Source organism: Chiloscyllium punctatum, chromosome 18, assembly GCF_047496795.1.
Source record: "Chiloscyllium punctatum isolate Juve2018m chromosome 18, sChiPun1.3, whole genome shotgun sequence".
NCBI lineage: Eukaryota > Metazoa > Chordata > Chondrichthyes > Orectolobiformes > Hemiscylliidae > Chiloscyllium > Chiloscyllium punctatum.
The window spans coordinates 77,939,485-77,955,783 of record NC_092756.1 but is presented as its reverse complement, the minus strand read 5'-3'; the positions used below and the strand labels follow the sequence as shown (position 1 = coordinate 77,955,783).

Genomic DNA, 16,299 nt, shown 5'->3' with positions numbered 1-16,299 from the left:
ACAGCTGCTGAACTTAATCATTGATGCATCATCTACAAATCTGTACGGCTTGGCACTTGTGTGTCTGCTCACTAGTGTGTATTTAATGGCCAAAAATGCAAGATGGGTGCTAATAAATGAGGCAACCTCTTTAACCAGAGAGTTGGTTTATGTGTTCAGTTTACTACCACTCAAGAGTGGTTGAACTGGATGCAGCAGACAGATGTCAGTGAAGGAGAATGGAACAGAAAGTTTCACTGTAGGAACATGAGTAGGTCATTAACCCCCTTGAGCCCTTTCCATCATTTAATTGGTCATGGCTGATCCGCATCTTAACTCCATATCTCCACCTTTGTTTTGAACTTTTAATTCTCTTCCTAACTCAAAACAGTTAACCTCATTTGAAATTTATAATTTGCTGTATTCAACACGGTTCAAAGTTATGTGGACAGAGGTTTGAATGGGGCGTAAACACTGACACAGGCCATTTCTGTGTTGTAAACTTCTGCACAGGCAGTACTGCAGATATGAAGTAATAGTGAGCCACCAGCGCTTTTTGTTTGTAGATCAGACAGCTTGGAACATGTCCTGTTATTATTGCAAAAACTAACCTCTGTAGATAAGACTGTAGTTCCTGAAATACATTCTATTAAAAAAGCAAAAAAAAACCTAAGAAATATCTATTTGTGAATTCTTAGTTAAGTTAATGATAATGTTAGGTTAAAAGGGGAGGCTTATAATATTACAAAGATAAGAAATAGGCCTGAGGATTGGGAGAGTTTTATAAAGCAGGAAAGGGCCATCAAACAAATGATTAAAAAAAGGAAAAAAATTAGAATATAAGAGTAAAATAGCCAAGAATATAAAAACAGATTGCAAGCAGTTTTACATGATGTAGAGTGACTAAAGTGAATATTGTTATCTTAGAGGCACAGACAAGAAAAATGATCAAGAAGAATAAAGGGAACGAAGAGACGATAGTTGACTCAAATTATTTCGCAGAAATAGAGGGTAACCAAGTAGCTACTATGAGTGTGGAACATAAGATAATTAATGTATTTAGAGAAAAAAAATTGGATAAACCGAAGAGACTAGAAGATAACAAATTCTCACGACATAACGGTTGATGCAGAGCTATTGAATGTAATGACTATCATTTTAAACAAAATCCCTAGTAACAGCAGGGAAGTGGCAATGTCACACAAATGCCAGGCAATTACTATCTCCAACAAGAGACAATCTTCCCATCGCCCCTCAGGTTTACCATTGACCAGAAACTGAACTGGTCCAGGCATACAAGTCCTGTACTTACAGAAGCAGGTCAAAGGTGGAAACTCTACAGCAAATCCAGCTCAGTGGTTAGCATTGCTGCCTCACAGTGCCAGGGACCCAGGTTCAATTCCAGCCTTGGGCGACTCTCTTTGTGTAGTCAATACATTCTTTCAGTGCCTGCGTGGGTTTCCTCCAGGTGCTCTGGTTTCCTCCCATAGTCCAAAGATGCGTAGGTCAGATGAATTGGCCATGCTGAATTGCCCACAGTGTTAGGTGCAATAGTCAGAGGGAAATGGGTCTGGGTGGGTTACCCTTCGGAAGGTTGGTGTGGACTTGTTGGACTTGGGGACCTAATTAAATAACTCACCATCTAACGTCCCAATACCTGTCCACCATTGATAAAGGAGAAGTCAGAAATGTAATGGAATACTCCCCATTTGCCTTGATGAGTGCAACTCCAACAATGCTCAAGAAGCTTGACTGACACCTAATCCACCACCTTAATTCCTTCTGCCAGCAATGTGCATTTGCAGCAGTATGTACCATCTAAAAGGTGCATTACAGCAACTCACCAAGGCTTGACAGTACCTTCCAAATCTGTAACCTCTAACATGTAGAAGGACAAGGGCAGCATATATACAGGAACAAGCTCCCCTCCAAGGCTCTTACCTTCCAGAGTTGGAAATATATCCTGATTCCATCAATGTCCTTCCCTCTCCAACAACATCATGGAAGATCTTATATTCCATGGAGTGCAAAAGTTCCAAAAGATGACTCACTTTCATCTCCTCAGAGGAGTCAGGTCCGGGCAATAATTCTTGGCTGAGCCAATAACACCCACATTTTGAGAAAGTATAAATGTATTTAAAAATCCCATGGACTGGAATTTACCAAATGTAACATTGATATGCAAAACAAAAAGCAGAGAGAAGACTACAGGATAGTTAGCCTGACATCAGTCAATGGGAAATGCTGGAATCTAACATTAAGGAACTCTTAACAATGCACTTAGAAAATCATATTATCATCAAAATAATGAAAAAATTGTTTTACAAGAAGAGAGTTGTGTTTGGCAAATTATGAGGTTGTACCTAGTAGGGAACATAAAGAGCAACATGCTTGGATTTCTAAAAGTCATTTGAAAAAGCGATGGACAAATGGCTAACACCCAAGATAAGGGCTAAGGAAGTTAGGGCAATGTATTGGGATTGATAGAGGATTGGTTAACCAACAGGAAACAGAGAATAAGGATAAACCAGGAATTTTCAAGCTGGCAGATTGTACCACAAGAAACAAAGCTGGGGACTAAGCTATTTACAATTTATATTATTACTTGAAATAGATACCTATATGATTATTGAAAGAAGAAGTGGGTTGAGAAGGATATTTTTAACAAGTTACATTTCGCTACATGAGAGGACAGTAGAAGCAGACTCACTTGAAGTTTTGAAAAGGGAGTTTGAGAAATTCCATAAAGTGAAATAAAATGCAGGGCTCTGGGAACATAGTAGGACAGTGGAGTAAATTGGGTTGTTCTCTTGAAGAGCCAGTATGGGTCCGATATGTCACAGTCTGCTGTTGTGTACACTAAACATCACATGGTATAATACTCTACTGTACTCTTGAACACTCCACCAGTTGATAACAGTGTGCGGACATTACAACTACTCATTCAAATTTATTTTAAGTAACTTTTATTGAAGCCAAAATAAATTAGTCGATAAAATTAGAGCTTTCAATCATCATGGTCCTTTTGTGAGAAAGTTGCAGAGAATTTTGTTCCTGCTAGTCCTTTAATAATTCAGGCTCATCAGAGTGATGTGGATAAGAAGCCTAGCTCAGTCTGTTCAACGATAGTCATTATATTAACTGCCTGTCTGGCACCAAATTGAAGTTGAATCATCTCTGTATTTAGCATTCAAAGGTCTGGAATAAAAGTGCAACAGACTGTCAGAGGCAGTTGAAAAATGTTGATCTCTTTGGTGAGGCTTGTATGTTCTAACACACATTTGGTACCAGAAATACATTGGGACTCTTTCGGTAGAAACATGCAGCTGAGAAATTAATGCAATGGATTTCAATTCAAAAGAAAGTCAGATACAGTGTTCTCTTTGATGGACTAGATGCTCTCAGACTCTCAAGCCAATATAAAGAAATTTGGAATGGGCACAAAAACTGGAGCCCATGCTATTACATGAGGCTGTGGTATAGTGTTAAGGTTATTGGATTAGTAATCCAGATGCCCAGGCTTAATGCTCTGGGGACAGGGGTTCACATCTCACCACAGCAGCAGGTAAAATTTACATTTAGTCAATAAGAATTGGGAAGTGAGTGCTCGTGTCTCTAATAATGACCATTGTTGTAAAAACCCATCTGATTCACTAACATTCTTTAGGAAAGTAAATCTGCTGTCCTTATTCAGTCTGGCCTTCACGTGACTCCGGGCCAACAGCATTGGAGAGCACAGATTCTTAACTGTCCTCTGAAATGACTTAACAAATTATTCAAGAATAATTAGGGATTAACAATAAGTGCTGGCCTTACCAATGATACCCATGTCCCATGAAAACAAAGAAAGAATACATCAAAAGTGGTCAGTGGAGATTTCCCAGAATAATACCTGGACTCCATAAGAGGCAAGATTACACAAACCGGAGGTATTTCTGCTGGTTGAGGAAATCTAAGACTAGGGGACATACCCAGATTATTCAGGAATAAAATTAGGGAACATTTCTGCACACTAGGGATGCCCAGAGTAACTGTTCCTGGGGTGGTGAGTCTATCCTATGAAGACAGATTACGCAAACTGGGTCTATATTTTCTAGAGTTATGAAAGATGAGAGGTGATCTCATTGAAACTTATACAATTTATTCATCCCAGACACGCATGAGAATTCCTAGAAGCATGGCATCCCAACTGTAACTCTATCAACAAACATGTTGACTTGGATTCCATTTACCACCCTCTGAGAAAAATAACAGGAAATGACATCACCACAGGAAATAACATCACCACATGAAAATAACATCACCAAACCAAGGAAACCTAAACATGTAAATAGAAAGTGGGTCACTAACACCAGCGCATCACCAGAGGCTCACTGATGATGCATATGGTGACGAAACGTCTAAAAACGAATCTTCCAACTCAGTGAGCAAATTTACATCCAGAACCTCAACCTGAGCTCCAAATCATCTCAAAACTCACTAACCTATAAAATATTTAAAGGATTAAGTAGGTGAGATGGTTCACCTGGTTGCAGAGTCTTGAACCAGGCAGCACAATTTAAAAATATGGGGTATGTCATTTAGGACTGAAATGAGACTTTTTTTACCCATAGGATTGTGAATCTTTGGACTTCTCTACACAGACTGAAAGCTCATTCTTTGAACATGTTTCAGACAGAAATTGATAGATTTCAGGTTACTAATGGTGTAAATAGTTAAACCTGAAATCTGAGGATGGGGATGGATAAAAGGTATTGAAATATTCGATCAGACATGATTTATTAAATGACAGAATAGACTCGATGGCTAGAAAGGCCTACTCTTGTTTGTCTTCCTATTTTGAATCTATCTTCTCAAAATGGCATTTGATGAGAGAGCAAATGTTCACTTTTAAGTTTGAGTTTGGTAGATGTTCATTCACTAGTGACATGAATGGATCTGTGGTTAAGTCACATATTAGTCATGATTTCAAAGAATGGCTTCTTCCTGTTCCTGAGAGTCTCCAGAAATTGAGGGTTAACCTCCAGGATATTACGGCAAGAATAAGGTGAAAACTTGGGTTTTATAAAAACAGGCATCTTTCTTTCATTTTTTTTTGGGATGGCTGATTACTAACTAATTAAATATAAAGATTTTCCAAAGGTTTCCATGCAGTACATTTCTATGACTATATGACTCTATTTTGGAAATGGGGTCATAGGGCATTCTTGCTCCCTCTGTGAATGAGAGTGAGGGTCGTAGGGAGGATGAGCAAATTGACCATAGCATCATTGTACAGGGAGCCATGCAAGAGAAAGAAGAAAAAAAAATTTTAATTGTAAATCAGCAATAGTCAGAGGAATAGACACTTTCTGTGGCCAGGATTGAAAGTCCTGAAAGCTGTGTTGCCTGCCTGATGCCTGGGTTCAGGGTATCTCATCTAGGCTGCACAGGAACCTAGAGTGTGAAGGGATAGATCCAGTTGTCGTGGACCACGTTGGCACTAACGATATAGGCAGAAAGAGGAAAGACGTTCTATTGAGGATTATGAGCACCTAGAACCAAAAACATCATAATCTCTGGATTACTACCTGAGCATGAGCTAATTGGCACTGGATCTACAAGATTAAAGAGGTAAAGAAGCTCAAAAATTGGTGTGGCAGCAATTTGTTTGAATTCATGAGACATTGTTTCCAGTACTGGAGAAGAAGAGAGTTGTTCCTATGGAATGGGCTCTACCTGAGTCATGCTGGGGTTACAGTCCTGGTGAATCACAGAACCAGATCTTTAGATAGGGCTCTAAACTAAACAGTGGAGGGGGACACAGAGTTACAGTTGCATGAAAAATGAGCAACACAAAGGTTAATGAGAAGGTAGGATTGCACTTTATTGTGACTGGAAAATAAAAGGAAGGGACAGAATGCGTGAATGTCATGTTTTACAAAGGAACCATAAAGTAGGGAAACTCAATAATATAGGCAATTGTGTGATAACAGACATTTCGGCAGCAGGATTTGGCTATAATATCACTGAAGAATTGGGGAATATGTGTTTTGGAGAATGCCTACCTCCATTGGCACTAGAGTGATTCCAGCTGGGATCAGTTTGTGTGCTTTATTCTGTACATGTACCCAAATCTCTGTGCCGTTCTGTGTATGCGCTGGTGTCTGTGCATGCACAGTGTTGGTGCTGATCTTTGTGCCGTTCTGCGCAGTCTGCCGCAGTCTATGGGCTGTTTTGCGCATACACAATGTCGGCAAAATCTCTGTGCTGCTTCGAGCGTGCATGATGTTAGCGCTGGTTTTCGTGGTCATCCTGCGCATACGCCAATATCAGCTGCCAACAGAGCAGCTTTTTGTGAGAGGTACTCTACAGAGAGCAACGTTTTTACATTTTTCAAATGTATTGTGTTAAATATGCTTTTGTTTTGTTAATAAATATGTCAACCTTCATTCAGGCTGCGCTATACTTTGTGTTAGACTTTTGGGTGATTTTTGAGTGATTGTGAGTGTTTTTTTTGCTGATCTGCCCCAACCCCATTTTCCCCAGAGACCCAATTATTTCTATTAAGCGAGATTTCGCTGGAATGCAATATGGCGTTAGAGGAGAACCATCTATGCAACAAACTTAAAGGCTTTGTATCTTCATGCACAAAGCAATTGAAATAAGGTAGACAAACCGATGGCGCAAATTGAGATATCTTAAGGTCACAAGGACTTTAAACTAGTTTTTGGCGGGGGGGGGGGGGGGTGGTGGTGGTGGTGGGGAGGGCACATTAAATGGAAAGGGCAGGAATCTAATTTCAAGCACAACAGATAAGGGACAATTACAGGAAGGGTGTGGTCTATGCAGGACTAAGGGGTGCTGTACTTAAATGCATGCAGTATAGGAAACAAGGTAAATGAGTTTGTAGTCCAGATTGAAATTGGCAGGTTTGATGTTGTGGGCATCACAGCAATGTGGCTGTAAGGAGATCAGAATTGGGTTTGAGATACCCAAAGATATGCATCTTATTGAAAGGACAAGCAAATGGGCAGAGCAGGTGGGGTTGACTTCTTTGTTAGTAAGAAATGAAATTAAATTGATAACAAGAAGCAATATAGAGTCAGAAGCCATAGCACCTGTATGGGTAGAGTTGAGGAACCGGAAAGGGAAAAAGACCATGATGGGGGTTATGTTCAGACCTCCTAGCAGTAGTCAGGATATGGAGCAGAACATAAATCAGGAGACAGAAAATCCATTTAAGAAATACACTATTACAGTAATCATGAAAAATTCAATCTGTAGGTGAACTGGAAAAACTAGGTTGAGAGCATATCCCAGGAAGAGGAATTTGAGGAATTTCTAAGAGATGGTTGTTTGGAGCAGTTTGTGATAGAATCCACTAGGGAAGAGACAATTCTTCATCTAGTGATGTGCAATGAGGTAGACTTGATTTGGGAGCTTAAGGTGAAGGAACCCCTGGGAGGGCTGTGAACACAATACGTTAGAATTCACCCTGCAGTTTGACATGGAACAGCTTGAATCCAATGTAATGGCATTATAATTGATCACAAGTAACTACAAAGACATGAGGGAGGAGCTGGCCAGCGATGATTTGAAGGGGAGCCTATCAGGGAAGACGGTGGAGCAGCTGTGGCAGTAATTGAGGAGGCCCGCAGAACTTTATCCCAAGGAAGAAGAAACATACTAAGGAAGTATGTGACAACCATGGCTGACAAGTGAAGTCAAGGACAGCATTAAAAGCAAAAGAAAGGGCTCTACTGGTGTTTTTGTGGTGTCCCTACATCTGAACCAGGAGTTTAAGTCCCACCTTCACTGGAGGTGGGAAATAAAATCTCTGAGCAAACTGATTAGCAAATATTTAAAAGTAAAAGAAAAAGCATACAATGTGGTGAAGATTAGTGGAAGGTCAGAGGATTGTGAAGCCTTTAGAAACCAGCAGAGGACAATTAAAAAAGCAATAATAGGGAGAACATGACATATGATGGTGAGCCAGCTAGTTAGAAAAAGAGTATTTTTTAGATATTGAAACTTGAAAGGGTTCAGAAATGATTTACAAGGATGCTGCCAGGGTTGGAGGATTTGAGCTATAGGGAGAGGTTGAATAGGCTGGGGCTGCTTTCCCTGGAGTGTCGGAGGCTGAGGGATGACCTTATAGAGGTTTATAAAATCATGTGGGGCATAAATAGGGTGAATAGACACAGCCTTTTCCCTGGGTGGGTGAGTCCAAAACTATAGGATATAGGTTTAAGGTGAGAGGGGCAAGATTTTAAAAGGACCTAAAGGGCCACTTGTTCATGCAGAGGGTGGTGTGTGTGTGTGGAATGAGCTGCCAGAGGAAGTGGTGGAGGCTGGTACAATTCCATTTAAAAAGGATCTGGATAGGTAAATGGATAGGATGGGTTTAGAGGGATATGGGCCAAGTGCTGACAAATGGGCCTAGATATATTTGGGATGTCTGGTCAGCATGGACACGTTGAACCAAAAGGTCTGTTTCAATGCTGTACAGCTGTATGACTCTATGAAAGGTAAAAGAGAGGCAAGAATGGACACTGGACCACTGGAAAAACGAGGCTGGAGAAGTAGTAACAGGAAACAAAGAATTAGCGGAGGAACCAAATAGGTATTTTGCATCAGTCTTCACGGTGGGAGACACCAGTAGCACAACAGAACTTCAAGAGAATCATGGAGCAGAGGTGAATGTAATGGCCATCTTTAAGGAAGAAGGTACTGAAGAAGCTAAAGCTAAACTGGTTGTAACATCATAGATTGATTTAGGACTGTTAGTCTGGTCCAATCAAGGAGCCCTGGCTGACAGAGAAAAACAGGAGGGTCAGACATCCTGATATTCTGAAAGCTTGGTCTGAGGGAGCTGCATCAGTGTCTAGGACTTCTCATGTGTAAATAAAGGGTAACTTAGTGAAGGGATACTCTGTGGAGTTATTTCAAGGTCTGAAGGTGAATTAATCACATGGATCACAACACCTCAGAGTTCTGAAGGAGATAGCTGAGGAGATTGTGGAGGCATTGGTAGTGACCTTTCAGGAATCACTGGAGTCAGGGAGAGTCCCAGATAACTGGAAAATAGCTAAGTAAAATCTCTGTTTAAGAAGGATGGGAGTCAGAAGACAGGAAATTACAGGCTGGTTAGCTGAACCTCAGTCTTTTTAATGATTTTAGAGTCCATTATTAAAGATAAGATTGCAGAGTACTTGGAAGTGCATTGTTAAATAGAACTGAGTCAACATGGTTTCATCAAGGGAAAGGTGCCTGACGAGTCTATTAGAATTCTTTGAGGAGGTAATGAGCAAGTTAGGTAAAGGAGAGATAGTGGACATAATCTATTTGGATTTTAGAAAAATGTTGACAATATGTTGTACAGGAGGCTGTTAAATAAGATGAGAGCTCATGGGATTAAGGACATAGTACTGGCATGGATAGAGGATTGGCTGACTGGCAGAAGGTAGAAACTGGGGACAAAGTGATCTTTTCCAGCTAGGCAATCGGTGACTTGTGGATTACAGAACAGTTCAGTGATTGGATCAAAAAATGTTGGAAATACTCAGCAACTTGAGCAGCATCTGTGGAGAGACACAGTTAATGTTTCAGGTTGATGACCTTTCACCAAAATCCTTTCTCCCAGCAGTATGTTATTTTACAATTGTTGTTTGCTGATTGGCTCTGGGAAGGCCAATTTATGAAGATTTACATGCTTGGTAACCAATGATAGCATTGGAGTGGGTGGGCTGGTGGAAACAGAAGCAATGAAATGAGGAAGACACGTCCTTTTCTGAGGGTTATCGATTTTTTGGAATTCTCTTCCTCCGTGAATAGCAGAGGCTTGGTCATTGAATATATTCAGGACTGAGTTAGACAGATTTTTGACTGACCAGGAAGTCAAGGGTTATTCAGAAACAGGCGAGAAAGTAGAGTCACTTTGATCCATGCTCTTATTGAATCAGGACCAATGGCCAAATGCTCTCTCCTAACACATATGTTCATCTTAACCTTCAGAGATACATTCATCCAAAGTTGACAAATCCTGGAAAATGCCAATTTGAAATAAGCTCAGCTCCTAATTCATATCAAAGCTAATAATGCAAATAAGTTGAAACTGGACAGACCTCATTTGCTATAGGAACATTACAATGAGGCCATAAACTCTTCCAATTACCACATGTGGACTTTAAAGGTCACGGTACTATCTAAGTTCCTGCCAACATTTCACTCTTCACCAATGCCATGTCACCGTTATTTGTGGGATTACGCTTGCTAACATAACAACAATTACTCTTGTACATTTGGATCATAGCATCATTCCATATAAAGTGTGGCCAATTTTTAAGATCATAAGACACAGGAGCAGAAATTAGGCCATTTGGCCCATCGAGTTTGCTCTGCCATTCAATCATGGCTGTTATGTTTATCAACCCTGTAGCCCTTGATCCCTTAACAATCAAGAACCTATCTATCTCTGTCTTAAATATTCTCAATGTCCTGGCCTCCACAGCCTTCATAGATACACCACTCTCTGGCTGAATAAGTTTCTCCTTATCTCCTTTACTCTAAGTCTTAAAGTAGCTAAGTCTTAAAGCCCCAGTGGCCTAATGGATAAGGCACTGGCCTCCTAAGCCAGGGATTGTGGGTTCGAGTCCCATCTGGGGTGTGTTCATTTTGTGGGCGGCACGGTGGCACAGTGGTTAGCACTGCTGCCTCACAGCGCCAGAGACCCGGGTTCAATTCCCGCCTCAGGCGACTGACTGTTGTGGAGTTTGCACATTCTCCCCGTGTCTGCGTGGGTTTCCTCCGGGTGCTCCGGTTTCCTCCCACAGTCCAAAGATGTGCAGGTCAGGTGAATTGGCCATGCTAAATTGCCCGTAGTGTTAGGTAAGGGGTAGATGTAGGGGTACGGGTGGGTTGCGCTTCGGCGGGGCGGTGTGGACTTGTTGGGCCGAAGGGCCTGTTTCCACACTGTAAGTAATCTAAGCAATTTTCCTCACTCCTTGGCCCAGAGCCTTTCAAATCTTTCCTGTGTTGAGCATGTATTGATTGCATTTGAGGGAATTCAATGCATGGTGCTATAAATATTTATTTACAATGTTTTAAAAAGTGAGGATTCTTAGGGTTATACAGGAAAAATAAAAAGGCAGTGGGACCAATTAGATAGGCCTTCAAAGAGCTACTGTAGATACAATGGACTGAATGGACTGCCAAAGATTTGAACAGATTTTTGTGAACTGGCATATGATTCAATGCTGCACCAACTACCCACCCAATCTGTTCCCGTCTTACCTCCAATTCACATGTATCTCTGTCACCTGTGACAAGTAAATTCCCAATGTTGTCATGGCTCCTTCCTGTCACAAGTGCACGGATTCGTGCAATCTCCTCCGATAACTGGCCATTCAGCTCCTGCAAAAGACAAGACAGGAACTTTGTAATTAGGAGTCAAGAAAAACCTTTGCTGATAGTGAACAAAAACCAAAAAACTGCGGATGCTAGAAATCTGAAACAAAAAACAGAAACTGGTGGAGAAACTCAGTAGGTTTGGCAGCATCTATGGAATGAAATCAGAATCAACGGGTTCTGAAGAACGGTCACTAGACCCAAAACATTGTCTTTGCTTTCTCTCTATAGATGGCTGCTAAACCTGCTGAGTTTCTCTTGTTTTGCTCTGCTAATAATTGGCTGGCTCACTGTGTGTGTCCATGTAATCAGATAGTTCTCTCTCAGAGGGACTTTTGGGTTTTGAAGTTCTCAGTGCAAAGATATACACAGTTACAATCAGGAGGAAAATCACTGAGTGAGAGACTGTATCAAAACAAACCTACAGTTACAACTCTGCCAGTGCCATTCACTCCAAGTCACTTTGGGATATTTAGTTATAGAATCAGATAATGATTATACCAGGCCATTCAGCTTATAGTGTCTGTGCTGACTGTCTGCAAGGACATCTCAGCTTTCTCATCCTCCCATCTTTTCCCTGTTGCCCTGCAAATTATTCCTCTTATGGTAATTATCCAATTGCCTTTGGAAAGCCACGACTGGATTTGCTTCAGAAAATTCTCAGGAGTGCATCCCATATACTAACCAGGGCCTACAAAAATAACCACCTGATGAAGGAGTGGCGCTCCGAAAGCTAGTGCTTCCAATTAAACCTGTTGGACTATAACCTGGTGTTGTGTGATTTTTAACTTTGTACAAAAATAAGTTTAGTTACGCCATTCTTTCGCCAATCACTTTAAATCAGAATCCTCTGGTTCTTGACTCTTGTGTCAGTGGTAACAGTTTCGCCCTAACTACTCATAATTTGAACATTTTTATCAACTTTTCTCTCCCTTTATTCATGTATGGGATCTGGGTGCCGCTCGTAAAGTTGACATTTGTTGCCATTTCCATTATTTTGCTTAAATCAATTGACTCTCTCGGCTATTTCAGAGAGCAGTTAAGAATCAATCACATCAATGAGAGTCTGGAGTCACATAGGCCAGACCAGATTAGGATTTCCATCTGTAAAGGACACCAGTGAACCAGACGAGTTTTATGACAATTGGCAATGGTTACATGGTTGCCATTAGACTCGGTTTCAATTCCAGATTTTGCTAAATTCAAATTTCACCACCTACCATAATGGGATTCATAGTTATGTCCCCAGAACATTATCCTGGGGCTGTGGATTACCATTCTGTTAATAAAATTACCATATATCACCACCACCTCAATATCCTCTCAATTATTTCTCTCATTAAGGTTTTATGGTCTCTCAATTGTTAATAGGATAAATTGATACATAATTACAAGGAATACAAATATTATTTAAATCATTTATCTTATAGAAATTCAATTTTTTTTCCTGTTAAATCCTGTCATTTGTATAACACTAATTGACTAAGTTAGTTCTTTGAGAAGGTGACTAACGAAGTGGACGAGGGTAAAGCAGTAGATGTGGTGTATATGGATTTTAGCAAGACGTTCGATAAGGTACCCCATGGTAGGCTACTGCAAAAATTACGGAGGTATGGCATTGAGGGTGCATTAGAGGTTTGGATTAGGAATTGGCTGGCTGGAAGGAGACAGAGGGTAGTAGTTGATGGTAAAGGTTCATCTTGGAGTGCAGTTACTAGCGGTGTTCCACAAGGATCTGTTTTGGGACCATTGCTGTTTGTCATTTTTATAAATGACCTGGAGGAGGGGCTTGAAGGCTGGGTGAGCAAGTTTGCGGATGATACGAAAGTCGGGGGAGTGGTGGACAGTGAAGAAGGATGTGGCAGGATACAGCGGGATATAGATAACTTGCAGAGCTGGGCAGAAAGGTGGCAAATGGAGTTCAATGTAGCTAAGTGTGAAGTCATTCACTTTGGTAGGAGTAACAAGAAGATGGATTACTGGGCTAATGGTAGACTACTTGGTAGTGTGGATGAGCAGAGGGATCTTGGTGTCCATGTATACAGATCTCTGAAAGTTGCCACCCAGGTAAATAGTGCTGTGAAGAAGGCATATGGCGTACTGGGCTTTATTATTGGAGGAATTGAGTTCCAGAGTCCTGAGGTCATGTTGCAGTTGTATAAGACTCTGGTGCGGCCTTATCTGGAGTATTGTGTACAGTTTTGGTCGCCTTACTATAGGAAGGATGTGGAGGCACTGGAACGGGTGCAGAGGAGGTTTACCAGGATGTTGCCTGGCATGGTAGGAAGATCGTATGAGGAGAGGCTGAGGCACTTGGGGCTGTTCTCATTGGAGAAAAGAAGGTTTAGGGACGATTTGATAGAGGTGTACAAGATGATTAGGGGTTTAGATAGGGTTGACAGTGAGAACCTTTTTCCGCGTATGGAGTCAGCTGTTACTAGGGGACATAGCTTTAAATTAAGGGGAGGTTGGTATAGGACAGATTTTAGGGGTAGATTCTTTACTCAGTGGGTTGTGAGTTCATGGAATGCCCTGCCAGTATCAGTGGTGGACTCTCCCTCTTTATGGTCATTTAAGCGGGCATTGGATGAGCATATGGAGGTTATTGGGCTAGTGTAGGTTAGGTAGGCTTCGGTCGGCGCAACATCAAGGGCCGAAGGGCCTGTACTGCGCTGTATTTTTCTATGTTCTATGTTCTATGTTCTAAACTCCTTCTTACTCATCACTATTGTCCAGAATCTATGATGGTCACATTGAAAAAAAAGTTCTCGGTCACAGAAGACAGCAAGGAACTAACTTGTATTTGTATAATCTCTTTCACCATCCCAAATATTTTACAGACAATTAAATACATCAGATGTGTAACATTAGAAATATAGTTTGTGCACAGCAAGCTCACATAAAATGGAAAATGATACTGAAACAAAAGCATAAATTGTTGCCAGTCTGGCAGCATCTATGAAGAGAAAGCAGAGTATACGTTTTGAGTCAGAATGGTGATAATGGCCAAATAGTTCTGATTTTTAAACGATGTTCATTAAGGGATAAATACTGGCCAGGATACCAGGTAAACTCCAGGTTCTTCTTCAAATTGTACTGTGTGATCTTTTAATTCCAGTTAAGTTGGGGCCTTGGTGTAATGTTTAATTCAACAGACGGTTAGTGTTCCTGGTGCATTGTGTTATGTGAGTGTTCATTGCTCCCATGTGAATCAATCTCCTGATCTTCCCTGAGTCCTGGATCCTGTTTACCCAGACTTTGACCCAGGAAAATCCCCCTAAACATTTTCCATTATCAAGATTTTAGTTAATGCCTCATAAATTTCTAGTTTCTTGCCCCTCCAGTTATTTAAAAAGGTCAGAGAGATAAACTTAGACATTAGCAAAATATTAATCTCAGGTCTTCTGTACAGAAGCAATAACTGACTGGATTAGACATAAGTATGAACTGATTAGAGAGACTGCATAAATTTGTAAAGGGTGGATCATATCTAACGCACTGAGTAACATGCAGTAAATATAAAAAGTACTTATGGTTCTCATATGTACAGACTTCCAGAAGACATTCAACAAAGCTCCACGTAAAAGATTTCAAACAATTAGAATTGGAGGCAATTTGTTGACTACTGTATTGTCAAACTGCTTTGTACATTTGTCCACTTAATGTCCACATACATTTAGATTAGATTACTTACAGTGTGGAAACAGGCCCTTCGGCCCAACAAGTCCACACCGCCCCGCCGAAGCGCAACCCACCCATACATCTACCCCTTACCTAACACTACGGGCAATTTAGCATGGCCAATTCACCTGACCTGCACATTTTTGGACTGTGGGAGGAAACCGGAGCACCCGGAGGAAACCCACGCAGACACGGGGAGAATGTGCAAACTCCACACAGTCAGTCGCCTGAGGCGGGAATTGAACCCAGGTCTCTGGCGCTGTGAGGCAGCAGTGCTAACCACTGTGCCACCGTGCCGCCCATTTAAAGGGAAGGGAATCTAGAAGAGATTAATGGAGTCCACAAACAACACGTGAAACAGCTCAGCTTTTTGAATGAATCTTACTGTTTCTTCCTAAGTACTTCATATTAATAAGGTTAGGAGGTAGGAGATGGAGAATAAAGATAATGAGTATAGGTTCAACATTCAAAACTCAGCTTTCCAAAAATCTGGAACTGTCTGAAATCTGGACTTTTTGTAATGGCCTAGTTACAGGAATTGTTTTAAGTTTATGGATTGTATATTGATCAGGTTTATCTCAAGGTCTTCTCTCTTCATCTTGTTTAAATTGCTTTCTAGAAAGAGGGGCTTTCACCTTTCGTTCCTATTATGGAGCAGGATCATTATTGAACTCTTCTGGGGAATCAGTTACTCAGGCTTGCTTTGGTTTTTGATTCCTGATGAAGGGCTTTTGCCTGAAACGTTGAATTTCCTGCTCCCCAGATGCTGTCTGACCTAATGTGCTTTTCCAGCACCACTCTAATCTAGACTCTGATCTCCAGCATCTGCAGCCCTCACTTTTGCCTACTTGCTTTGTTTTTTCTCCACCAGGGACGTGCAGATGAGTAAATAGCAATGGGGGAAGATGGGGGTGGGTGGGGGCGGAGGTGGGGGAATACAACATTAGGAACACTGAATAACTTAAACTTACAATCATATTTTGTATTTTGTGTACTAAGAAAGGGGTAATATAGTATTTGAGTTTTTAGGAGATTGGTGATGGGGAGTCTATAAACCTATCATGCATAAATCACTGAAAGTGGCAGAACGGTTGAGAGAGTAGGTATGTCAGCAGCGAGGGGAAACATCCTATCTAGCCTGACATGCCTTGCATGAATTTTGAAAATTTAAATGAGATCACCTCTCATGTTTTAAAGCTCTAAGGAATGCAGACACAATTTCCTAACAAATGACAAACCCAACGTCCCAGG

At 41.0% G+C, this 16,299-nt stretch overlaps 1 protein-coding gene and 1 non-coding gene across 7 annotated transcripts in view; one reads left to right on the top strand and one right to left on the bottom strand.

The window, feature by feature from the left end:
- triobpb (TRIO and F-actin binding protein b) overlaps positions 1–16,299 on the bottom strand; it is a 373,748-nt gene that overhangs the window by 29,724 nt on the left and 327,725 nt on the right. For all 6 annotated transcript variants that reach the window (XM_072588503.1, XM_072588505.1, XM_072588506.1 and 3 more), the window contains one exon: positions 11,254–11,373. In XM_072588503.1, coding sequence (XP_072444604.1) covers positions 11,254–11,373 — 120 coding nt within the window. The remainder of the gene's footprint in view (positions 1–11,253; positions 11,374–16,299) is intronic.
- Positions 10,555–10,627, top strand: trnar-ccu (transfer RNA arginine (anticodon CCU)). The gene has a single exon. It is a non-coding gene; the product is annotated as a tRNA-Arg (tRNA).